The sequence below is a fragment of the Gossypium raimondii genome, chromosome 1 (assembly GCF_025698545.1).
Source record: "Gossypium raimondii isolate GPD5lz chromosome 1, ASM2569854v1, whole genome shotgun sequence".
NCBI lineage: Eukaryota > Viridiplantae > Streptophyta > Magnoliopsida > Malvales > Malvaceae > Gossypium > Gossypium raimondii.
The window spans coordinates 48,586,024-48,613,728 of NC_068565.1; the positions used below are offsets into that span (position 1 = coordinate 48,586,024).

Sequence of the window (27,705 nt, forward strand, 5' to 3'; positions counted from 1 at the left end):
TTTTTTTTTGAAGTTTTACCATTTATTAATATACACTAATTTAAGGTCAAGAAGGAAAGAATAATTGTATTATAATTTAAAATGAACTATTAACCTTATTTGATAAATCCATATTTTTTTTTTGACAAAAAAGATAAAACTAAGTTAATTACAAAACGACATTCTGAGCGGAAGGACCACCAGTAATAGACTTATCCATATCAATAAAGGTGCAAACCATCGTGGGGGAGATCAAACACTTGCAAGTTGTCTTTCTCGATCAAGGCTTATTTAGCTAAGCAATCCACAATATTTGATAAAAGAATAATTATATTACATGTGGGTGCTTGTTATGATATAAGAGTTTCATTTATTATTTTATTCAATTAGGCTGATTGAGTATTGGCTCAATTGGCATTATTCTCTATACAGGAAGACGTGGATTCGAGTGCACTGAAGTGTATTATCCTCCTATTTATGGGTTGAGGAGGGGTTATGGGTAGTTCTAAACATTGTGTAAAAAAAATTATGATTAGAACATATAATGAGATTATTCATATATATATTTAATTCAATTGTATATGAAAGACACAATGATTTATTTGGTCCTCTAATTTTATAAAAAAAATTATTTTAGTTCATCTAATTTTTCGTCTTTTATAATTATTAAAATTATATTTTTTTTGTCAAATCACCCCAAAATGAAAGGAAAAATTAATGGTTTTTAACTTTGCTGATATGACATACATGTGGACTGCCATGTCGATAACACGTCAGCATTTAATTAATTTTTTAAAATTTAAAAATTCAAAAAAACATTATAAAAACTATTTTAAAAATAAAATCATTAAAATTATTAAAAATATAAAATATTTTTAAAATTTAATTAAATACTAACGTGTTATCTACGTGATAATCCAAATGTATGCCAAGTTAGTGTGATTTGACAAACAAACAAGTTTAAGGCTTAAAAAAGTGAAAATAAAATGAAGAACTAAAATGACTTTTTTTAATAAAATTAGAAACCCAAATAAATTATTATACCAAAAAGAAATTTACTAATAATTAGCTAAATTTACCCTTGAATTATTAAATAAAATAATCTTATTTTATAAATTTCAGAACTTAAATGCATAAAAATCATATCCACACATCTATCTATCTATATATATATATATAAAATCAACTTCATATAGAGTCTTTGGGGTAATTTAACCATTTAAAATTTTAATAAGGATACTTTTTCATATATAATATAAAATCAACTCCATATAAAATCTTTAGAATTAATAGAGTAATTTAGGTATTTAAAAATTAATAAGGGTATTTTTAAAAAATATTTAATTAAATTGGTATAATTTTATAATTTTAACTAAATCTTTTCATTGAAGAAATTATTTAAATTTGTTCACATACAATTAATTTCATGATTGTTACAAATAATCTGTAAATTTCCAAATTCTAATTAATAAACACTATGATAGAATATTTTACCTTTTTTATTATTATCAAAATTTCATCAATAATCTCTTCTATTTTTAAACCCTAGAACTTAGATTATGTGTAATATATATTTTAATTCTTAAAAGAGTCTTATGAAATAAATAGTGTCAAATTGTACCATTTTATTTTTATTAATATTTAAATTAATAGGGTTTTAAGAATGTATTAAAAATTTTATTGTACTTAATTTTATATATTAAATTCTTTGAAAGTTACGGATTTTTTCTTTTAATTGCATGTAGATTTGATCACAGGTCAGGTTAATGCAAATTTTTAGACTTGTTTTCTAGGTTAGGCTGAAAAAGTTGGGTCTAAAATTTTATTCAAGTCCAGCCCCGACCTGTTCATATTAATTTTTTATATAAAAACAAATTTAAAAAATATAATACATCAAATAATCAAATACACTAAAAATATTAAAATATAAATTAAAAATAGTAGCAAAATTAATAATAAATCAAGAGTTATATAATATGCAAACAATAACAACAAAATAGTAGGGATATAATAACAAAATGGCAACAAAACAACAGCAAAACATATAGACAAACTTGGGCCGGGCCTGGAAAAAAAACCTTTATATTTTTTGTTTGATTTTTTTTCATTTTGTAGCAACCCTTTTAAATAAGAATTATTCTCCTTTCTTTCTAGTTTTTAAAATTTTAATTTTAATTATATTTTAGGTTTGATTGTACTATTTTTTTACAATGACAATAGTTTATTTATTTTTCTTTTGTTTATTTATGGAATAGTGACAAATAATATTTTCATTATTTTCGTGGTAACGCATTAGTATTTTAGATTTTTTTATGTAAAATAAACAGAATAATTTAATGAAATTATCTAGAAATATTCAGCGGATATTCTGCAAACAGCTGTAGTCCTTCATTCCTGGCGAAAGTTGAAAGTCAGTTCAGCGATATAATCTACTTTTGCGTTATCTATTCTAGAAATTTGTTCAAGTTTTCAAAGACTTGTTTTCAACAAAAATTATTGAATACGTCTGATTAGAGTTGAATGATATGTCTTTGAAGATATAAGTGCATAATTTCTTAAACCTTGTGTGAGTTTATAAGTTACTTATTTTTATTTTTTGTTATAATTTTGTTGTTGATGTAAGTGATATGTTATTGAAATTTTCACTCTAATTTAAAATAATAGGTTGCATTATCCACTAATATTTGTTTTAACCTCAAGCTTATAGTCTATTCTACACGTCGGCGTAAAATTATTCCTTATACTACATGTGGTTCAGCTTGGCTCGAAGGCCTGCTTAAAAAGTAGGAGAGTTTAGGTAAAAAAAAAGGCTCGTTTAGAAAACGGGTCGAGTTTTGGGCAAGGTTTTTTCTAGTTCAGCCCGATCCAAATTTGCGAAAAGAAAAAAAATCTGATATTTTGCTGTCATTTCATTGTTTTATTGCTACTATTTTGTTGTTATTACTTGTATATTGTATAACTCTTATTTTATTGTTAATTTTGCTACTATTTTAGAGGCATTTACTTGTTAACTTGCACATATCTTTGTGTTATTTAAGTATAAAGATTTTTTAAAAATATATTTTCAATTTGTTGAGAAACATTTATTTTAATATTTTATATATTTTTCTAAAATAATATAAAAATTTAATACGGTCGGGCCTGACCAGACTCAGGTTTAGCATTTTTATCTAGATCAAGTTTGGACAAAATTTTAAACTAATTTTTCGGACCTAACCTATCAAATACACCTAAAATTTTATCAAGACCTGACCCAACCCGACCCAAATCTAACTACATGTGATACTATTAAATTACTATGTCACAGTCTCAATCTTTTGATCATAAATTAAATACTAACTTTTGAAAACTGTGAAACTTTCATAATGAATTTTGGTATCAATATATGTCTCTATTTTTCTTATTTTGTATCTATTTAATTTTAAACTAATTAAATTTTGGTTAAAATAATTATGGATAATAAAAAATAACTATAATATTTTTGAAATTGAAACAATTTTGAAACAATTTTAAATTTAAGATTTTGTTTCATAAAACATTAAAATAAAATTTAATAGATTTACAAATATTTTTTATAATTACTATCAAATGATGGAAATGATTCAATTTTTTAATATATAAAAAATTGGCCAAAAAATAAAAATATTTTGAGATTTTGATTAGTTAATCTAATATATCTTAAACTCAATGCATTATATAATCACATTGCATTACTGGTATATAACTTAACTTCAAAATGTGCAATACATTGCATCATGAAGGCAAGTTGGATAATTTTGGAAAAAATTACTTAGTGTTATTGACTTATCATTTAGCAAATGCCTAAAAAATGCAACCCCTGATTTTTTCTCGAGAGGTCATAATTACTGTTAACAAACACTTTAATTTAGTGACGAGGAGCACATTTTTCTATGCTATTAATACTTGTACTTGCTCCTTTTAGGATTTGATTATATGTTTTAGGTTGTTTGGATAATAAATCTCATTTCTTTAGGGATATTTATTTGTTTGGTTTATTCAAAGTTGTTGAGTCATGGACTCCTTTCCTTTCTCTTTTCAGTTGTGATGTATGACTATAAAAAGCTATTTTCTCTTTCAATAATTGATATTCAATTCTTTTTAAAATTCTTTTTACCTTACATTTGGTATCAACAATTCCTCACGGGACCTGATTGATTTAGAAGCCACAGCTTTTTACATGATATTTTAGGTGATTGAAGATAGCAACAGAAAGTTCATTTGTGCAGCCTGCTGTTCCAAAATTTGATGGACACTATGACCACCGGGCAATGCTCATGAAAACCTTTTTGCGATCAAAAGAATGTTGGATCATAGTGGAAAATAGGGTACATGCAGCAGCAGAAGGTAGAGCCTTAACAAAGGCAAAGAAGAAACTGGTCGAGCATCAAAAGCTGAAAGATTTGAAGGAAAGAGAATTATCTATTTCAAGCATTAGATCGTTCAATCCTTGAGACAATCCTTAATAAGGATACATCCGAAAGTATATGGGATTCTATGAAACAAAATTTTCAAGATGCAACAAGAGTAAAACATGCACACCTATAGGCTCTGCGAAAGGAATTTGAGATTCTTGAAATGAAGACTGGTGAATCTATCAATGAATATTTTGCTCGAACTCTAACAATAGTCAACAAGATGAAAACAAATGGTGAAAATAAGACAGATGCTAATGTGGTCTAAAAGATTCTGAGATCAATGACTTCCAAGTTTAACTATGTTGTGTGTTCCATTGAGGAATCTAAAGACACAAGCATCTTAACTATTGATGAATTACAAAGCAACTTGTTGCTGCATGAGCAACGCATCAACATGAGTTCTTTAGTTGAAGAAGCACAAACGTTGAAGATTTCTTCTAGGGAACAGTTTGGATCAAGAGGTCGAGGCTGAGGTGGTTACAGAGGAAGAGGAAGGGGAAGAGGGAGGCAGAGTCTTGATAAAGTCACTATGGAATGCTACAAATGTCACAAACTAGGAAATTTTCAATGTGAATGCTCAAGCAATGAGGCAAACTATGCAGAAACTTAGGAAGAAATACTGTTGATGGCATTTTTAGATGCAAAGGATGATAATAAAGAGGATACATGGTTCCTTGATTCGGGATGCAGCAATCACATATGTGGAAAGAAGGAATATTTCGTTAATTATGATGAAAATTATAAAGATACGGTGAAGCTAGGCAGCAACACAAGCTTGGTTGTAACATGAAAGAGCAATGTAAGATTTACAGTGGATAGAATGGTGCAGATCATCAGAAGAGATTTTTATGTGCCAGAATTGAAGAATAATTTACTGAGTGTAGGACAGTTGCAAGATAAAGGGCTGGCTGTTCTATTTTAACATGATAGATACAGGGTATATCACGCTGAGAAAGGGTTGATCATGGATACAAAGCTGGCTGCAAATCGAATGTTCAAGCTAATGTTGTTACTGCACTACCTGTTTGTTTCAGCACAACTATAGAAGAAAAGGTTTAGTAGCTCTGGCATTACAGATATGGGCATTTGAGTTATAAAGGTCTGAAAACACTTCAGCAGAAGAAAATGATTAATGGCTTACCAGAACTCAAGTCTTCATCAGAGCTTTGCAAGGAATGTATGGTGGGAAAGCAGCACAGAGCACCATTTCCAAAGAAAAGCACTTGGAGGGCGGCACAAATTCTTCAATTAATTCATGCTGATATTTGTAGACCAATCATACCTGCTTCAAATAGTGGAAAAAGGTATCTGATTACTTTTATTGATGACTTTAGTATAAAAACTTGGGTTTATTTTCTAACAGAAAAAGCAAAGGCTTTTGTTACTTTTCAAATTTTTAAAGTTTGTGTTGAGAAACAATCAAATTCGATTATCAAATGTTTGCTAACTGATCGTGGAGGAGAATTTACATCACATGAATTCACAAAATTTTGTGATGACAATGGCATTCAAAGACAACTAACAACTACATATACGCCGCAGCAAAATGGAGTAGCAGAACGCAAGAACAGAAACATTATGAATATGGTACGCACTACGCAGCATGTTTTCCGCAAAGAAGATTCCGAAAACCCTTTGGCCTGAAGCAGTCAGTTGAACAATATATGTTCTAAATCGAAGCCCAACTCTTGTTGTCAAAGATCAGACACTAGAAGAAGCATGGAGCGAAGTCAAACCTTCAATTGAGTATTTTCGTGTTTTAGGTTGCATTCTCATGTTCATGTGTCTTATTCTAAAAGAACCAAATTAAATGATAAAAGCATTAGGTGTGTTTTATTGTGGGGTTAGTGAGGAGTCAAAGGCTTATAAACTTTACAATCTAAACTCAAAAAAAAATATAATAAGTAGGGATGTTGTGTTCAAAGAAGATAAGGCATGGGATTGGGATGAAAAGTATGAAAACACTGCTGTGTGTGACTTAAAATGAGGAGATCAGGAAAATACAGCGACTGGAATTAATGAGACTGAAGAGGAAGGTGAATGTGAAGTTGATGCAGACATAGGGAATCCTTCCTCTGATGTTTCAACTGGAGATGATGCTTCTAGTACAGATGAAAAGAGAAACAGGGCACCACCGACTTGGATGAGAGATTATGAGACTAGAAAAGAGCTTTCTGAATAAGGTAATGAAGCTTATTTGGTGATGTCTACAGCTGACGATCCTATTCAGTTTGAGGAAGCTATTAAAAGTGAAAAATAGAGGAGAGCAATGGATGCAGAAATGGGATCAATACAAAAAAAATAATACATAGGAACTGACAGAATTACCAAAGGGAGCAAAAAAAGGTAGGAGTGAAGTGGGTTTATAAAACCAAATTTAATGAGATTGGAGAGGTGGATAAATACAATGCTAGACTTGTTGTGAAAGGGTATTTGCAACGGTATGGAGTAGGTTATACTAAAGTATTTTCCCTTATTACTCGTATAGAAACAATGCAACTGGTTGTAGCATTTGCAGCTCAAAGAGGTTGGACTATCTACCAACTAGATATGAAATTAGCGTTTTTGCATGGTGAATTAACTGAAAATGTTTTTGTGGAGCAACCAAGTGGTTATGTTCAGATGGGAAATGAGGGGAAGGTGTATAAACTAAAAAAAAAACTTTATGGACTTAAGCAAGCTCCACGTGCTTAGTATAGTCGAATAGATGCTTACTTTATGAAAGAAGGATTTGAAAAATGCGATTATGAACATACTTTGTTCATAAAAAGGCGAGACATAAAAATGGTAATTGTTAGTTTGTATGTTGATGATCTCATTATTTCTGGTAATGATGAGCAGATGATAATTGAGTTCAAAAATTCTATGAAGAATAAATTTGACATGATAGATCTTGAGAGGATGAGGTATTTTCTTGGTATTGAAATGTTGCAAAAATCTGATGGCATTTTTATTAGTCAAAATAAAAAAGCATCAGAGGTGCTAAAACGTTTCGAAATGGATAAGAGTAATCCTGTTCAGGTTCCATTAGTCCCTAGATTCAAGCTTACAAAGGATGAAGATAGAGTCAAAATGGATAAGACTTACTACAATACGACCGGACATGATGTTTGTGGTGAGTCTTGCTAGTAGATACATGGAAAATCCTACTGAGCTACATTTGTAGATGGTGAAACGAGCTTTGAGATACTTGAAGGGTACCACTAAGTTTGGAATCTTCTATAAGAAGGGAGGAGAAGATGAACTTGTTACTTACACTGAGAGTGATTATGCTGGATATATAGAAGATAGAAAGAGTACCTTTGGTTATGTGTTTTTATTAAGCTTAGGAGCAATTTCATGGTCTTTTAAAAAGCAACCAATAGTTAGTTTGTCCACCACAAAAGCTAAAGTTATTGCTGCAACATCATGTGCATGTCAAGCAGTATGGTTACAAAGGGTGTTGGCGAAATTAGACAAGAATCATGAGAAATTGATCACTATTTTTTGTGATAATAGCTCGACAATCTAGCTCTCCAAAACTCCAATAATGCATGGTCGCAGCAAACATATTTATGTGCATTTTCATTTCCTTCGAGACCTGACAAAGACTGACAATATTAAACTAGTGCATTGTCTCACAGGATCAGCTAGCAGATGTGATGACCAAACCTCTTAAGCTAGATCAATTTTATAAGCTAAGAAGATTTTTGGGTGTCTATGCAGAAGCTGACATAATCTAAATGCTTAGAGCATTTTTAGTTTAAGGGAGGAATTGTTAGGATTTGATAGTCTGTTTTAGGTTGTTTGGATAATAAATCTCATTTCTTTAGGAATATTTATTTGTTTGATTTATTCAAAGTTGTTGAGTCATGGACTCTTTTTCTTTTTCTTTTAAGTTGGGATGTACGACTATAAATAGTCATTTTCTATTTCAATAATTGATATTCAATTCTTTTCAAAATTCTCTTACCTTACAGCTCTGCTATTATGCTCAAGTTTGGCTGAGATTGTAAAACAAAAAAATATGCTTATTTTATTTTGTTTTGACCAATAATATTATATATAAAATAGAAAAATAAATATACAATAAATAATAAATAAAAGGTCACTCCATTTCTGAAAAAGATCCACGTCCAAATTCCATAACTTTGGGTCTGCTATCCTGATTGTGATTTTCCTAGCCCTAGAGGGAAAGGTCCTTCCCTTTTAGATCCATTGTGAGTGAGAAGGGATTTGAACTCCTGACACTGTGGTACGTAACCACATGCTTAAATAAGTTTAAAAATACGTTAAAAACTAAATTCATCCCAATCTTTAATAAAAAAATATTTTTTATAAAAATATAAACCAATAAAAATTAATTTTATTTTTAAATATTAAAAATCAACCTTGAGAAAAGATTCCTAATTATATTAGAAATTAGGGTAAATAACACTCAAAAGTCATTTTAGAATAGGGTTTATTCTATTTTGATTATTTTAATTTTCTTTTCAATTTAATCACCCTAATTAAGATAATTTCTCAAACTAATCACTTCATTAAAAAATTTTAATTCATTCACATTTTTAATTTTGAATAAAATTTAGTTACTTTTTTTTATAATTATTTCAAAACAATTTTTTTATAACTTATTGGTTAGGATGGCAATGAGTTTATCATTCGAGTCAAGGAGAGCGACTATGTCGGACTCACCGATACTCGCCTTTTGCGAATCGTGGATAGCTAATGCAATCGGGACTGACATGTTGACGAAGGAACCATCGCTGAGCCGGAGCAAGTTAAGATGAAGAGTTTGGAGGAACTCAGTTTCCCTCGTGAACCTGGTTAACGGGCTAGCCCAACCTTTACTCAAAGCGTGAACACATTGCATGTCGATCGGAGTAAGCTTCATCTTCGGCAATGAAGTCGCTTCCCTCTTCTTCAACTCTCGGTCCAGCTACGTCACGTGGAGGTTGACGAGTTTCTTGCCGTCCGGCTCGATCAAACCGGGTCGGACATGGACACATTTGGGGAAGGCAGCGATCCGGGGTTTGAAAGAGAGGGAAACAGGGAGTTTGAAGGAAGGAACAAAATGGGTATTCAAAGATTTGGATTGAAACGAAGTTTGAATGAAAATGGTGAAAGCCATTGATGAGAGCTTTGATTGTGTTACAAGCTTCTCTAGATTTATTAATATAAAAATTACAGAGAGGTCAGCTTCATCATCTTCTTCAGGTGAAGAGAGTCAGGGGACTGGTTTTACCCCACAGGGCTCAACAATTAGCAATGAAGAAAGCTATTATACTCCGACTTCACGTTGATTAGTGGTAGTTTGGTGACTCCGGCCAAGACTGAAATGAATACAAATACTAAGGGTGGGTTTGGATGGGCGATTGGATGCGGTGCGGTGTGTTTAGCCTACTTTTTGTCTCACGCTACAGTGTTTCTACAGTATCTAATCTCACCGCTACCGCTGTTTTTACACTAACCGCAAGTAAACGCACTGCCCATCCAAACTCACCCTAAGTTTGGTTGTCCTGGTTCCAAAACAACATCTCCTAAAACAAAGCTTTTGGCTTCTTCACCCGAAATGAAGCATGTTATTATCCCTTCAATAAGCAGCAGCCTCCTCCTCCTCTTCCTTCTCCACCGCCATCTTTTTAACAATCTCAAGTGAGATCCAAAAATAACAATTATCTTAATTAAAGTGATTAAATTAAAAATAAATAAATAAAAATGACATGGATGTAATTTACCGAAAGAGGCGGGAAATATAAATCCTAAAAATTCGGAGAGTCGGTAAACACTGCCCCAATATTTCATCCACTTAATGTTCCAAATTTCTTAAAAAGAAAAAAAATGGAGAAAAGAGGAAATTTCAACGACATTTTATTTCTTTGTGGCCATTTCAACTTTCGGTTCCGTGGATTCTCCCTGAATCTGCGAAATTCGAAAGTCAATTCCGTTTCCAACCGAATCCTCGCCAAAAAGAAACGTAAATTCTCCTCATCCAAAATTCGGATTTAGCTGCTTGGTTTCGGAGAGGAATCGGAAAATTACAACAATGGGGACTCCAGAATTCCCTGATCTTGGAAGGCATTGCAGCGTTCAACATTGCAAACAAATTGACTTCTTGCCTTTCACTTGCGATCGCTGCGATCTGGTAGATATTCGTTTACCCTCACATTTATTGCATTTGATAATCTTTATTTCTTAAACAAAATTTAAACCTATGTTGGATATGAATATTGCTTTTGAATGTCTGGTAAAATTGTGGATTTATAATCTATTTTTAGAATGTAAAATTTTAGAATTTATGTTATGTCTAAAATTTGATACGACACATATGATCATGATTGTAATGTCATGTTAGTTTATTATTTTCACATATTACGCTTGAAAATTCAAATTTTGAAAAATATAGAGATTTAGAATGATCCAATTAAAAATATTGACTAAATCTAAATCCTATGCATAGTACAATGCTAGTAATTGAATTTAACCAAATGGATTTAACTATTAATACATAGGTCCGGACTAAAATTTTAAAATTAAAAAGTATAAAATTAAAATTTCATCAAAACATATTATCATATGTATAATGTCATGTTAGCTTGTTATTTTCACATATTACTCACTAAAATTTAATTCATAGATTAATTACGATCATTTGTGTTAAGATTGAAATTTTAAATTTTGAAAATGATCCAATTGGAAAATATGAGATAAATCTACAATTGCATGCATAATACAATGCTAGTAATTGAATTTAATTAAAATGAGTTAACTATTCAGACAAAAAATTCAAAATTCTAAAAGTATAGGGATTAAAATTGAGCAATTTGAATAGTAATGAGACTAAAATTGATCAAATCAGAGTACATGGACTAAATCTATAACTTTCGTAAAATATAAAGATAACAAAATTTAACCTAGAGTTATCCATGGGTTGGGCCATCCGACTAGACCCGAAGGCTTGTTCGAAAATTGGGAGGGTTTGGACAAAAATATAGGCCCAAAATATAGGCTTGGACAAAAAATGAGGCCAATTCTCTAAACGGGTCAAGCTTTCGGTAAGCCTTTTTTTACCTGGGCTTAGCCCGAATACCTTAACAAAGTATTGGTACATTTCACAAAAGTATCGATACCTTGATTGGTATCGATACCGTTTTAAAGTTTGATGTTTTGATAATTAAAGAAAAATTGCATGATACCGATACCCTCCCAAACGTATCGATACTTCGTAGCAAGTATCGATACATTCCCTATTGTATTGATACTATAGTCTTTAATACGGGCCAGGTCCATCTAGGCCCGAATTTAGCATATATATTTTGGGTTGGACTTGGACAAAAATTTAAGCTCATTTTTTTATCAAGCTTAAAATTTTGTTAGGACTCGGCCCTAATTTAACCTAAATGTTTGTGCGTTGATGGAATTATGGAACTATTTTCTTGACTTCTCACGGTGGAATTCGTTCTTTACAACCAATGATTTTGCAACAGTCATATTGCTTGGAACATCGAAGCTACATTAAACATCAGTGTTCCAAAGCTGGCAACAACGACGTTACCGTCGTGATTTGCCCGCTATGTGCTAAAGGAGTTCGCTTAATTCCTAATGAAGATCCAAACATCTCTTGGGAAAATCATGTGAATACTGAATGTGATCCATCAAATTATGATAAAGTTACTAAAAAAAAGAAATGCCCAGTTCGTCGTTGCAAAGAAGTCTTGACATTTTCCAACACAATCAAGTGTAAGGACTGTAGTGTAGACCATTGTTTAAAACACCGGTTTGGGCTCGACCATGATTGTCCCGGACCTAAGAAACCTGCAACAACATCCTCGTCTTTTTGGGCTACAAGTTTGCTTAATGTAGCTTCTAGTTTTCGGGAAAACAGGCAAGTTGCGAGGGATGGGGCGGGGCTGCGACGTAGCAGCAGTGGCAGTGCTGGGCAAATGGAGGAATGCCCACAATGTAGGGTGAAATTTTCATCGGTTACCGCATTGGTGGAGCATGTGAAGAAGGTGCATGAGAGGAACAGCCAGTCTCGAGTTCTTAAGATGTCTATTGATGTTTGCCCCAAGTGTGGTAGAGGGTTTCGTGATCCGGTCTCCCTTGTTGAGCATGTTGAGAAGGATCATGGTGGCACTTCCAAAGCATAAAAGGATGTTTGGCTTCAAATGGTGAATCCATTTTTTTAATGATTTTCAACATTCCATTTGTTGGTTTCTTGTGAGAATTTAAACTTGAAGTTAAATACAAGTGTTCATGACATAATTGGCATAATGTTAATTTTAGTTTTTAACCTTTTTAAAATAGTTAAATTTATTCATTAACCTTTCGAAAAAGAATTAAAATGATGTTCTTTTAATGAAAATACTAGCTAAAATGTTAAAATTTTAAACACGTCAACTTGCATGACAATCCATTCTTACTCTATGCAATTATATATTTTTTGAATTTTACGAACTATTTATAAATATTTTTTAATTTTAATTTTAAACTTTATAATTTTTGAATTGTTTGTTGACATCACATATAAGACAAATGGTTTTATTTTAGTATGATGTTAACACGGACTGTTATACACGTTTTAAAAATAATGTTTTTACTTAGTATTTCCATTAAAAAAGTGATTTGATTTTTTTAAAGTTAAAGGGTTAAATTTAACTAAAAAAGTAATGATCAAATTGACAAAGAATATAAACATTGAAGGCTAAATTTATCATTATACCTTCATAATTTAAGCATTACATTCCATTTCCTGAAAGAATATAATGGTGATGGTTGAAAGATTGTATACATTATTCAAAAACTTGTTTGATATTCATAATAAGACGAGAGATATACGTTGTTGAGATGACATTAATGAAAAGAACAATCATAAGCTTTGAATGATCATCTTCATAGACCATAAAATGGATATAAAAATACTATTCTTTTGACATCTTTCATATCCATTTTATGATCTATATTTGAGATTCATGATTCTTTGTTTTAACAATATCATCTTTAAGATTTTTAAACTTAAATTATATATATATATATATATAAAGAGAAATGTTCTATAAAAAAGATAAATATTAAGAAAACTATAAAAATAGCTAATTACCACAACCTCGTCTTTTAAATTTATTTTTATTCATTCATTCTTTTAATTTTTATTTTATTTAATTATTAACCATTTTTGTAACAGCCTGCTTTTCAGTGTTGTCGAAAACAATAGTTCCAGAACCATAATCCGACGTGTGAATCCGTAAATATTATTATTTAATATTTACGAGTTAAATATAGTATTATAGTAAATCTCAATCTGGTAAGTTTTGCTAATAGAATGATTAATTATAGTACAAGTGTTGCGTATTGAAAATCAATGATTTTTAAAAATTAGGTATCGTGATCTCGTTTATGTAAATCGAGCTCGTACATATTTCTGTTGAATATTTATTGAGCTAATATATAGGTGAATTGAGTTTTGGTCCAGAATTTTTAATGATTTGATAATTAATTATGGAAAAAAGACTAAATAGTAAAAATAGTAAAAGTTTATTATTATTGAATTTTGGTTGTTAGTTGTAACAACCCGTTTTTCAGTGCTGTTGGAAATAGTGGTTCCAAGACCAAAATTTCGACGCGTGAATCTGTAAATATTATTATTTAATATTTACGAGTTAAATATAATATTATAGTAAATCCTGATCCGATAAGTTTTGCTAATAGAATGATTAATTATAGTACAAGTGGTGTGTACTGAAAGCTTTAAAACAAGTTTAGGTCCCAATCGGGCTTTCGAAAGCTCTAAAATAAGTTTGGGATTAAATGAAGACCAAATTAAAATTTTTGCAACAAAATAGGGCAAACATGAAAATAGGGGTCACATGGCCTGACCACACGATCGTGTGATCCCTATTTTCATATTTTCCCTATCTTGTTGCAAAAGTTTTAATTTGGTCCTCATTTAATCTCGAACTTGTTTTAAAGCTTTCGAAAGCTCAATTGGGACCAAAATTAGTTTGTTAATAATGTTTTGCATAAATTATGAAATGAAAAATTGATTTTTAAGTCGAAATTGCATGTGATGATCTCTATTTCCTGTGGTAACATCTCGTAGCTCAGGTCTAATAATTGGACCGGGTATTGGGTGTTACAAATTTTATATTATTATATATATATTTACTTTGTTACAGATTTGAATCTAGTGTGAATTTTTCCAAATCAATTTCTGTTCATTTTGAGTCAAATCGAATCTCATAGTTTGGAATTCTGCATCTCTCATTATGATGATATCCTATATGCATTTGACTTCTTTTGAGTTGGATTTTGGTAAAATTATCATGAATGTTCTGGTACTAAAAATTAGATTGTACTTGTCCTCTTTACTTAAAAATGAACAAATTAATCATTGTAGTTATACTAAAGAGTAAATTAGTCATTTTTATTAAAAATTTCATCAATTTCAACGGTTTAAAATTAATGTAGTTGATGGAAAAACCAAATAGTTACATACGGCTTGCCAAGTTAATTTTTAATAACAGAAATACATAAAAATTTTAATATTGGTCAAGCCATCGATTCTCGATCCGATCAGTTTGATCTTCGGTTTAGTTCAATTAAATAAATTATTAAAAGTTATAAAATTTTAAAAATATAAAACTCAATTCAAATACTGATTCTTTTCCCTGCTCCAAATTAATATACCGATTGATTTCTAATTCAACCAATCAATCTATCCAAATTCAACAATTCTAATAATATATCACAACTTGTGCTTTTTTATACATAGATAATAGTAATGATAACTTCTTATTATATTATATTGTGACAATTTATCTCGAAATAAAATAGATATAAATAAATGTTATTATTATTATTATTTTTGTTATTAAGCATGTTCATTTTAAGATTTATGTTCAGGGTCGGGTTGTGATTGTTACTCCTAATAATATTATCTCCAAAATTCGAATTATTTATTAATTTAAAAGAAATATTATTATTTATTTGTATAATGATAAGATATATAGTATTTATAAGGAGATTGGGAGATGGAAATTATAAAAGAGAAAAAATAGATTCCAAATAATAAGACCGTTGAAAGTGTTGAAAGTATAGGCAGGCTGTAGGTGTTGAACTCATATAGCGGTAGGATTTTAATTGTATTTTAGCATATATTTTTAGAAAAAACAGGTTAACTTGATTTCGCGGTTTGGGCAATGCTGGAAACGCGGGGATTGTTTTGCACGCCTTAGATTTCCAGCCTCAGCCCTGCTATTTCTGACATTGATTCCAGGTATCTTTAGAGTTTTTTTTTTTTTAAATAATTTGTTTGATCAAAACCCCACTTTTTATCAGCCATTTCCCATTGGTTTGGGTTTTGATCAAATATTTCATTTTCCAGATTCCTTTATTTATTTATTTATTTTAATTACTCAATCCAATTTTGTTGAGTTCTTCTTGAATTTGGATTCAACATTGCATTTTATTGATATTTTAGCCCAGGTTTTGATAGCAGTTAGTCATAGTTTGATCAAGTTGATAAACCAAAATGCAGGAGTTATAATTCATAGTATTTAGCTTGGTTTTGTATAGGTTAAAAGTTGTGACACCAGGATTTTTGTTCATAGGTCGGTGATTGGATTTTGCGGGTATCCTATTTGTTGTGAAGCTTTTCTTTCCCTTCTGGACATTCAAGCCCTACGCTTTTATGATTTAGAAGGGAAAGAAAGCACAGGGATACTGAAGTTTTCCTTGCTGTTCTTTATAATTTAAAATCATATTATAAAAGAATGAGTTTCATCTCTGGCGCCATTTCGAGGCAAGTCTTGCCTGCTTGTGGTAGCCTATGTTTCCTTTGCCCTGGACTGCGTACAAGGTCTAGACAGCCTGTCAAGAGGTATAAGAAGATGATTGCTGAAATATTTCCACGTAATCAGGTTTGTGTTTTCTGTAAATTCACACATTTTTTAATCCTAGTAATAATATAATGGTTTGTCATATTTTTGAAGATGAACTCAAGGGTTAGTTAAGTTAGCTCATGTATTATGTGTAGGGCTTGATAGGGTTTGTAATGCACGTGGCCACTGACAGATGAGTTAGAACTAATATAAGTCAATTGTTATATAGGGTTTAGCTAAACAAAACTTAGTCATAAGACTGTAATTTAATCATGTTAATCATTGTGTAACTTTATTGTGGATGATATTTGTAGTATTAGCATTTATTTGTCTTTTGTTGTAAACATTTTCTTCTTCAGCCTTACTAATCATATAACTTGAGCTATGTTTCTTCTGATAGGAGGAAGGACCAAATGAGCGCAAGATAGGAAAGCTGTGTGAATATGCTTCAAAAAATCCTTTACGCATCCCAAAGGTACAATATATTTGCAAGCCTCGAGATAATGCTTTTGATGTAATTGATGATATTTGAAGTGTGCATGCATTTGTTGTTAACATAAGAGATTATTAAAATTATAATGCTTGTTAAGATCTGGTTATGACAAATGCCTACACTTTGCGCGTTTTTTTTCTTAAAATGAAATTTTAGAAGTACTCACTAAGAACATAAAGTTCAGATAAAGTACAATGAGTTTTTGTAGAACTCTGTGTAATAAGTTAGAAGTTTTTGATAAATAACTTTCAGGTTTTTATTTGGTTTAAGAACCTGAACTATCCTCGTTGTCATTGGATCTAAGTGTTTTTCCTGTCATGTTGTGTGATAAAATATCTATTGAAGTGTTTTGAAAAGTAAATAATTTATTGGTTTAAGAAAGGCATTATTTAGCTATTTTTGCTGTAACATTTGTTCTGGGCATGCTTATCTCAACCTTTCAAAATGAAGAACTATTTCCTGCAATATGCAAAGTTTATAGCAAGTCAATTATGTTAATCCTTACTATAACTGATTCCTGCAAATTTTATGACCAGATCAGTACTTCCCTTGAGCAAAGGTGTTACAAGGAGTTGAGGAATGAGAAGTTTCAATCAGTGAAAATCGTTATGTGTATTTACAGGAAATTGTTGGTCTCTTGTAAGGAGCAAATGTGAGTTCCTTTTTATTTTTTTGCAAAATTTATGGGTTTGTATCTTACTGTTTTGGTCATGTGAAGACTATTGCATCATGAGATGTTTTACATTTTATATACATACATATATCTTGTCATTTCTTTCCCTTTCTAAGTGATTTTGGTATCCTATCTTTCTTCAACCACCATTAAAAAGAAAACAAGGAAATTTTATGCTCCAATTTGTTATCTGATAACTCTTCTTCTAGCCTTTGCTTAGGTGAGAGAACAAGTCTACTTCAACAAGGGAAATGCACCTATCCAGTAATGAAAATGCCTCGTATAATTTAATTAAGTTCTTAAAAGACTAGGTGGATGATTAAACTCTTACCCTCTGCGTAAAGGACCAAAGATATGAAAACTTCCATACTTCTTTTCTCTGTAATAAAATACCCTTTGTTGAACTTAATGGACAACGACTTTGGGGATGGATAATGGATCATTATAATTTACAATTAACATGTTGCTTGAGTTGACTAGATATTTTAGCTAGTTGCAAGTTCCATGGTATTGCAAGACATTTTTCTATGGTATAGTCTATAGAGAAGATACTCTTATTGATTGAAACTTGTTACACCTTTATGACCTCTTCTCTGGAATTTGCTAATTTTAAGTGTTGTATTATTTACATTGGTAAAATGTAAGTGATCATGTCTCTTGATCAATGTTGTCTTTGGCACTCCACAAATGATATGCTTGGAAAGATGAATTTGAAAGAGTGGATATGGGTTTAGTTTATAAAATGTGATGATGAAATGCACACACTATGCACAAATTGGTTAAGCCTTAATATGCCTACACATTTGAAAGATATAAAATGATGAACTTTCAAATCCCAAATACCTACAGGTACTGCAATCAATAAAGGCATTCAACTAATCCATGCGCTTTATACACAATTTATACACAATTTCCATATCAATAATGTTCATCCTTTTACCAATAGACAGAAATATCTAGATTGTAGTTTCAAGGGTAATATATCAAGCTAATGACTAAAATAATTTTAATTTGCTTATACTTGTAGTTTTTCCCTGAACTCACTTTATTTCTGGTTATCAATACTTTTGTAGGTCATTATTTTCTAGTAGCTTGCTGAGCATTATACAGACACTGCTGGATCAAACACGGCATGATGAAATGAGAATTATAGGATGTCAGACTCTTTTTTACTTTTTAAATAATCAGGTTGGTGCTTTTGGCATTACTTGTATGCTTCTTACGTTGAATGGACTTCCAGTTTGCAGTGCATTTATTTTCAAAAGTTAGTATGTTTATGGAAACAGGCTTCAAACTCATTTTATCTTGCCAAATTTTGCAGAATGATGGCACTTGCATGTTTAAGTTAGAAGGGTTTATTCCAAAACTATGTCAATTAGCTCAAGAAACTGGAGAAAGTGAAAGGGAAAAAAATCTATGTGCAGCTGGGTTGCAAGCACTTTCTTCAATGGTATACATTCACATGGCTGCTTTTCTTTTGAAATTTATGATTATGTCAACTTTTAGCTGGGTTTCTGGGAAATAGATGATAAAATGAAACCTTAAATCATATAACTGATACTAACAATTATAAAGTTCTGGAAAACTAAACCTGAAGGAATTAATATTCTGCATGTATAATGAAGGCAGAAGAAACTAAACCAGAAAGTTATGCCATGTATTACTATGAATGAACTTTGGTGGAGTAATGCTGAAGTATGGCATTTCCCCTTTTTTTGAAATTTATGATGCAGGACTCTGTGAGTTGGGTTTTTCAGCAAGGTTAACTTATTAGACTAATGGAAGTAGATTACTTTTTCCACTAATCAAGATTTAGTGTTAGTCTATTTTTCCAATTACATTTGGAACTCCCCCCTCTCAGTTGTAGTGCTTAGGAAACTAGGAAAAGAGGAAAATAAATTCAAACCCAAATAAGATTGGAGAATATCCTGTGAACATGGGTTGTTTCATGAACCTAACTTCCTAGAATGATGGAAAGTTAAAGTTCATTAAAGATTTATTGTTATAACACTCTTTCACATTAAGTTTTTGGAACTCCTAATAGTGGTCAATTGTAGACACCACAATGAATATTGTTTATTTATTTAACCTACCTTATTTTGCCTCAGCCCTTTAGCTGGCCCTTACCTTAAAACAGGGGCGAATCTAGGGTGGGGCTTGCAGGTGCCCCCCCCCCAAAATGAAAAATTTTCTATTTTGACCCTCTAAAATTTTTAAAAGTTTAAATTAGTAAAGGTAAAATTGCACTTTAGCCCCCTCAAAATAATAAAATTTTGATTTAATCCTTTAAAAATTGCATTTTTACCATCGTAAAAATTACAATTTAATGTCGGCCCCCCTAAAAAATTTTCTGGCTTCGCCCCTACCTTAAAATGGTCTCAAAGTTTGAGTTTATGTTGTCCCCCTCCTCTCTCTCAGTTGTAGTGCTTAGAAAACTAGGAAAAGAGGAAAATAAATTCAAACCCAGATAAGATTGGATACCTTCCTGTTGGTCTAAGCGTCGCCTTAGCTGGAATATAGATGGTGATGATATGTGGCATGGGAACTGAAATGTAGTATGGTAGTATTGGGCCTTTGACATTGACAATTGCATTTGGTCAAGCTCATTTAAATGGATTGTGTGCTCAAGCTTACTTATGGATCCAGCCTCATTACTAGTTCAAGCTCTTTTTGAATCCTTTTTCCAATTCATTTTGAATCCTGAGCATGATATCTCATTTAAATCCATAATGAAAGTGATAGAATCTCACATATTACAGAGCTAGGCACCCTTGTGAGCAATTCATAACGAGCCAAAAGAAATCTATATATTTGGATAAAATGGTTAAACAAGCACAAATAAAGCTAGGCTTTAACCAGCACAGACTCAGTTTTGTTCCCTTGCAGTCTTAGACAGTAAATTTCTTTTGGCACGTTATGACGATTCCAAATGAAGATGGGCGAAGTATAACACTTAGACTTTGATCCACTAATAGAAGGATAACAGATATTGGGCTCTAACTCTTACATTAAATGGTAGTATTAACATCACAGAATATTAGAAGTCAGTCTTGTGATTCCTGCATCTAATCTTCATCTGATGTGTTCTTGACATGATTCTTTTTAGTCCAAAACCATATGACATAACAAATCTTATTTTTCCCCTACCTTTCCTTCCAAGAAAGAAAGGAAGAATTCTAAGATTGCTATATTTGGCTATTCAAAATGCAATCTTTATTTATTTCAATCTTGGATGTTCAGACAATAGCATTATGGCAACTCTGTGTCTGGCTTATAGAAACTTAAACTGGAAATGGTTGTAAATGGCAATAATATTTTCCATTTCACCAATTATTTCTTTCCTCCTTACAGCTTATGTTTTCTTGATGTTCTATTGTATATATAAATATTCTAATGCATGTTCAATTATCTATTTTCTTGTCTAGATTTGGTTTATGGGCATACACTCTCACATTTCGGTGGAATTCGATAATGTAAGCAGATTCAGGCCCATTTACATGTCCTTGCAAGTTTATTGCTACGTTATTCATTACATTAATTTTATTCATTGCTTATATTTGCATGTTTTCTGTTATAGTAATAGGTTTCATTTGTAAGTCCTCAAATGAGGTAATTCATGACTTTCTGATCTGGGCAAAGCATCAAGATAAAAGTATGATTAAGTATGATTATTTGTTTCTTATATACAAATTGTTATGTGTAATTGTTAAGGTCACAAGTTATGAATTGAGTCACCGGACAAACTACGGGAAAGTTCACTTTGATTGAGGGAGCCTTCCCCTTGTTGCGATTTCTACCACGAGAATAACCTATAATGAATAATATTGTGAAACTCATCGAAGGGAGCTCCTAACCTTAGACTCATTAGAAAGATAAAGTCATAAACCTCTATAAATTAGAATAATTGCTGTCTTGTTTTATTACTAAGAATGGTCCCCTTAAATAGAGGTTACATAGGGTTTTATTCTTTTCAACTAATTAACTTGTAGAATAAGAAACTATAATTAACGAAATTAAAATTAAGCACTTTTAAGTGCAAGAAAATACTTCCTAAGTAAGTTATTCTAGTTAGGAATATTACTAAAATAATGTTATTTATCTTATTTCCATCTTTGGCACTTTTGACTTCTTGTCTTTCAAGGCATCTATAACAGTAATTCAAACTTATCTTCTGGCTATTTCCATGTTTGTTCCATTGAAAAATATTTGCATTGGTGATGCATATAATTAACCAACATTTTCTATGAACTTTGTGAATGTTGTTTAATCTCATTTTTGCATTAAAGCCATTTTCAATTATCAAAAAACAGATTGTTTCAGTAGTCTTGGAAAATTATGAAGACCCAAGGAAAAATTTGGAGAACCATAATGGTGGCAAAAGTCAGTTGGAAAAAGAAGTGGTAAAAGATGAGGGTCATGACTCTCCATCACCAGATGTCCCCATAACATTTCCTTCTTGGGACACAATTGTGAATGACAATGGAGAACTAAATATCTCAGTGTAATCCCATGACACATTTATGAATTCTACCCATTTATTTTAAATAAGGGTAAACTATACCATTAGTCACTAAACTATGAATTTTCATTTTGGTCACTTAACTAAAAACAGTTACAATTATTGAACTATTCGAAAGTTTTCATTTAAGTCACTGAACTATTCAAAAGTTTTTATTTAAGTCACTAGGCTGTTGAGTTTTTTTTTTTTTTTTAAGTTCTGCCAGCGAGCTTTAAGTGACAATTCAACGATTGCTACGGTGGATCAGTACCCATCGACGAGTAAAAGAACATACCTTAGATCTAAGTTGGTCTAAAGGTCAATGTCAGAGATTGAAGAAAAAAGTTGTTTGGAGTTTGGTTTGTACGTTGTGAGGTTCAAAGTTGTTTTATGAAAAACTAAACAGTAGAAGAGAAGGGGAAAAAGAGCTTTCGATTGGTGCAGACAGTGTGAATAGAGAAATCCATATAGAATCGATTTTAACAGCCTAGTGATTTAAATGAAATCTTTTGAATAGTTCAATGACCAAATTGTAACTTTTTTTAGTTAAGTGACCAAAACGAAAACTTACCATAGTTTAGTGACTACCGGTGTAGTTTACCTTTAAATAATTACCTTTGAATGGGTTTATTTCTTTTTATTCTCACAGGGAAGATGCCCAAAATCGCAGCTTCTGGTCCAAAGTTTGCTTACATAACATGGCAAACCTAGCCAAGGAAGCTACAACAGCAAGACGGGTTCTTGAGTCTTTGTTCCGTTACTTGGATAGTGAAAACTTATGGTCTCTTCAAACTGGTCTTGCCTTTCCAGTCTTAAAGGATATGCAGCTTTTAATGGAGAGCTCTGGTAGCATGCATTTTCAACAGTCAATATGTCTGACTTTTTTCTGTTTCAGTTTTCTTTCTATCAAATTATATATATATATATTATTTTATTACTAAATTTTTTACTTGTAACGAGTTTGAGAAATTGATACTATTTATTTTTTCTCTGTTTGCAGGACAGAATACACATTTTTTGCTGTCGTTATTAGTTAAGCATCTTGACCATAAAAGTGTTCTCAAACAACCTGACGTGCAACTTCAGATTCTAGAGGTTACATCCTCCCTTGCTCGATATTCAAAAGTTGAGCCTTCTATAGCAATACTTGGTGCAGTTAGTGATGTTATGAGGCATTTACGAAAGAGCATACATTGCTCACTTGACGATGCAACTCTGGGAGTTGACACTATAAATTGGAACAAGAACTTTAAAGAAGCTGTAGATAATTGCCTTGTACAGTTATCGCAAAAGGTGGGATTACTCTCTTGTCTCTCTTGTGTTTTATTCTTGTTGGACATTTCAAATTTAGCTAGCTACTGTGAACAGGTTGGAGATGCAGGTCCAATTCTTGATGCTATGGCTGTGATGTTGGAGAACATCTCAAATCTTACAGTTATAGCTAGAGCTACAGTCTCTGTTGTCTATCGAACTGCTCAAGTTGTTGCTTCAATTCCAAATCCATCTTATCTAAACAAGGTAACAATAATAATTTTAATGATTTTTTTTTTCTTCATGAACATTTCATAGTGTTGTCTGCAGTATTTTTATTTGGTGTTTCTTTGTACCTATAGGCTTTTCCTGAGTCATTGTTCCATCAATTACTCCCAGCTATGGTCCACCCTGACCATGAAACACGAATTGGTGCTCACCGTATCTTTTCTGTTGTGCTTGTCCCAACTTCAGTTTGCCCTCAACAATCCTCTGTTCCTCCATTAACAAACAAAGCCATTCCAAGAACACTTTCAAGAACTGTCTCTGTCTTTTCTTCATCAGCTGCCCTTTTTGAGAAGCTAAGGAAGGAGAAATCTTTCTCGAGGGGGAATGGTTATATAGAAAAAGAAAGTATTGTTAATGAGGGAAGTAATAATATGATTCTAAATAGATTGAATTCATCTTATAGTCGAGCATCTAGTTCAAGAAATCTGTCAGTACCTTTGGAAACAGATAAAAATTCTCTGAGCAATTCAAATACAGAATCTGTGAGTCTTTGTCAAATGATTAACCCTTTGAAATTTGGTTTATCTGTATGTATTTTTTTGAATCTTTTTGTATTTGTTAAACACCAGGAGACCCATTCTCTACGGCTTAGTAGCACCCAGATCAGTCTCTTGCTTTCATCAATTTGGGCACAGTCTGTCTCTCCTCAAAATACACCACAAAACTATGAAGCAATTGCTCATACATACAGCCTAGTGTTGCTCTTCTCTCGAGCCAAGGTAATTTCTCAACTGATGCTACCTTAAAGGAATTTGTTTTACATGAGTTGCTTATTACAGGACATATTTGTTTTGCATGTAACTGATATTTATTCTTTCCTGGAGGTCTAATATCTGTATTTTCATTTTTTATGTAATGCAGAATTCTAGCAATGAGGCTCTTGTTCGTAGTTTCCAGCTAGCCTATTCATTGCGACGTATTTCTCTTAATGAAGGAGGTGAGTGTTCAAAGTTGAAGCTGTCATTACCCTCACATGGATTTTACCAGTGTCTGCTTCTCCTTGTCTTACTCTTTCATGACAATCCCAGCAAACAAAAAATAAAACTAGAGGATAGAACATGTCTTGCATGAAAATGAATTCATGTAACTTGTAATTATAGTAGTAGTCACAAATGTTTAGCACCTACATGGATGACACCAAGGTTTCTCTCCTGCAGAAGAAAAAAGGAACCAATAATTCTGATGGATTGGAAATGCAAGAAGCTCTCTTAAGGACATAAAACCAGTAGGAAATATAGCACAGATCTGTTCTTTCAAATCTTACTTTTAAGTGACGCATCTTAATCAAACTGCCAGCTTGCCACATATACAAACACTAGTCAGTATTTTGAAAGATTCTAGTTTTTGAGTCAAATTAGTAAATGGTCCAAACTTATGTTTTGCCCCATCTCTTATAAATTCTTTTCATGAATGCTGCACATACTACAGTGAGAATGGTTAGGAAGATGTATTGGTTCATTATGAAACAACTAATTTGATATATGTTATTGGGGTTTCATCTCTTTAATCTAAATTTCCACTAATGCTGCAGGGCCACTTCCACCATCATGTCGTAGATCACTTTTCACCTTGGCAACATCAATGATCCTATTTTCATCAAAAGCATCCAATATTCTTCCTATTGTCTATTCTACAAAGGTTGCCCTTAGAGAAAGAGTGGTAAGGAACACTTACCACTTATCTGTAATGAGATGTAGTGTCCATATTTTCTTTTCTTCTACCTTTCTTTCATCTCTTTTTTTAATTAAATTTTGGTGCTTTCCAAGGCAATTTAAATATCTCAAATCCAGATAGATCTTTTCATATCATTGTTCTATGATTAATAGGTTGATCCATTCTTGCACTTGGTGGAAGATTGCAAGTTGAAGGTAGTTGACACTGGGTCTGACCGACCAACAAATGTTTATGGATCTAAAGAAGATGACGATTTGGCTGCTAAGACACTCTCACAAATTCAGATTACCCCAGAGCAAGATGGCGAAAGCCTTGCTTCTGAGATCGTGAAAAGCTTGGGAATTTCGTCAGAAGTAAGCTTTTCTATTCCAAGAATCTTTGACTCCAATATATAATTGAAGAGCTAGTAAATTCTGTTGTAATTTCCTTACTCTAATATCTGGTGCATATTTATGTATATGCAGCCTGAATTGTCCAATACACGAGCACAGCTGTTAAGCAAATTCTTGCCAGATGATGTGTGTCCTCTAGGTTCCCACTTGACTATTGATCAACTGCATAAAGAATATCAAGCTGGTGCGGAAGAGAGTAAATCTACCCAGGAGGTAAATCTCTTCACTCTACCTTCCAAATTTTATCTTTCAATGCTTGGACATGTGATTTCTTTTGCTCTGCAGGATGATGCTTTTGCAGAACCATTTGAATGTCAAACCAAGGATGGTTCAGGGTTGTCCCAGGAAACTCCAAAACCCCTGGATGTTAATCAACTCCTTGATTCAGTATGTCAGCTATGCCAGTCTTTTTTACTTGTCTCAAAGTACAAGCGACACATTTTACATGATTATTTGCTCTACTACCACAGGTATTGGAGACTTCAGATCAGTTCGGAAGAATATCTGTCTCAACAGGACCTGACATGTCTTACAAGGATATGGCCCATCATTGTGAGACACTCCTAACCAGGAAACAGCAGAAGATGTCTGATTTGATGAGTGTCCACCTGAGACAAGACAGCTATTTTCAAAATCCTTTTCATGCAGAACAGGTAGCCTCTAAGTCCATGTTAGTAGGGATTCAACGGCCCTTGATTTAATCAAATTCATGCATGTTTAAACATTGGACTTCCCATGGGCTTATATTAAAACTGAGCCACACCACCTACAATGAATTGGTTTCAGATAGGATGCTTATTATGGTCTCAGAACTTTGGTTCTATTGTATTGTTCATCCTGTCTATAATACTATGCGAGCTTGACGACCCCTAGTGAGGGTGTCCATGGGTAGGTCGGGCTATATGTGAGAGTGTTAAGTGGTGTTATCCCACGTGTTTTAACTATTGAGATTCCCATGATCTAACATCCACTCCCTAACTCTAAAACGCAGCCTGGCCCTGTCTTTGAGCAAACAAGTGGTACCAACTCATTGCAACAACCTGTTGGCACTCTTCCAATGCTGTGTGCAACTGAGTACCAGAACCATCTCCAGCCCTTCAGTTTTCCGTCCTCAACTCCATATGATAACATCCTAAAAGCTGCTGGTTGTTGATCCTGTAAAATCACGGAATTAAATTCCCCCCAAAATAAGCAAAAAGGAACATCCGGCAATTGTTCCCGTAGAAGGAAGAAAGTATCCATTTCCTATTTAAGACAAGGTTGAAAATGCTGCTGAACTGTCGATTTTAGAGCTCAAAGATGTTTCAGCTGCAACAAAAACTACCATCCTTGCTTCTTGGTATACAAAGTAAGGCTAGCGTTTAGTTGAGTTTATAACCTTTTTCAGCATTTAATCCATCCATTCATTAATTTATTGTTTTCCCATTTGCTTTGATTATTTTATGAAGTTTTCCAGGAGATAGTAAGACTTCCCCTCGCTTCATATTGTAAGTAATCTACTTATTTGCAGTCATATAATATCTGTACATGAATGTATAAGTGTCTCATCAGTTTCTTGGTTTCTAACAACAGGTTTGACTGACTAGTTGGCCCAGTGGTTGAAGTCACTTCAATATGATTCTTCATTGTTTCTTTCCTCCTTTACACTCTTTTTTCTTTTTCCTAACTACGAGGTTGTTTATATATATATATATATATATATACATTGTATATATATATTTAATATTTTGACTGAATTATTGTCACCCATTAACTGGGTTTCAACTCAATTGTAAAGTTACTAAAAGCTTCATATTTTTAACAAAATAATATCAAAGATAATTTGTTTTTCATATAAAATCTAAAAAATTGCTTTTAACATTTCAACTTTACTATTTCAACCAAAACTATATTTGGTTGTTATATCATTTTTTTAAATTTATCATATAAACCTTTCACCCACATCGTAAATAATAATAATAATAATAATAATAATAATAATAATAATATCCACATAGATGCATTGCCACGTGTTGTGATGCCTTTGCTACGGTGTATAATATTTTATTCACACTAAAATTGTCAGTGAAAAAATATTTCACATATATTTTATTTTAAAAATAATAATATTGAGTTGATTGAGTCTTAATTTAATTGTTACAGTTGTTATTACTACCATTAAAA

At 32.1% G+C, this 27,705-nt stretch overlaps 2 protein-coding genes across 5 annotated transcripts; both read left to right on the plus strand.

The window, feature by feature from the left end:
* Positions 1 to 10,192: 10,192 nt before the first annotated feature.
* Positions 10,193 to 12,658, plus strand: LOC105786241 (zinc finger AN1 and C2H2 domain-containing stress-associated protein 16). Its single transcript, XM_012612596.2, has 2 exons — positions 10,193 to 10,539; positions 11,882 to 12,658. Exons 1-2 carry the CDS (start codon positions 10,441 to 10,443, stop codon positions 12,542 to 12,544), a joined length of 762 nt encoding a protein of 253 aa, XP_012468050.1. The 5' UTR covers positions 10,193 to 10,440; the 3' UTR covers positions 12,545 to 12,658.
* Positions 12,659 to 15,450: 2,792 nt separating this feature from the next.
* On the plus strand, positions 15,451 to 27,267 carry LOC105786242 (protein SEMI-ROLLED LEAF 2). 4 transcript variants are annotated; one of them, XM_012612597.2, is made up of 22 exons: positions 15,451 to 15,669; positions 16,004 to 16,312; positions 16,674 to 16,748; positions 17,303 to 17,418; positions 18,513 to 18,627; positions 18,761 to 18,889; positions 20,865 to 20,912; positions 21,750 to 21,940; positions 22,587 to 22,783; positions 22,938 to 23,230; positions 23,306 to 23,455; positions 23,551 to 23,958; positions 24,046 to 24,195; positions 24,338 to 24,413; positions 25,008 to 25,135; positions 25,303 to 25,503; positions 25,615 to 25,755; positions 25,828 to 25,929; positions 26,013 to 26,195; positions 26,534 to 26,890; positions 26,991 to 27,029; positions 27,115 to 27,267. In XM_012612597.2, exons 2-20 carry the CDS (start codon positions 16,166 to 16,168, stop codon positions 26,693 to 26,695), a joined length of 3,012 nt encoding a protein of 1,003 aa, XP_012468051.1. In that variant the 5' UTR covers positions 15,451 to 15,669; positions 16,004 to 16,165; the 3' UTR covers positions 26,696 to 26,890; positions 26,991 to 27,029; positions 27,115 to 27,267. The 4 variants fall into 4 exon arrangements, with proteins under 4 accessions (XP_012468051.1, XP_052490967.1, XP_052490956.1 ...); XM_052635007.1 differs by lacking the exon at positions 16,004 to 16,312; XM_052634996.1 differs by lacking the exon at positions 16,004 to 16,312 and having other exon boundaries at positions 17,308 to 17,418.
* Positions 27,268 to 27,705: the final 438 nt, after the last annotated feature.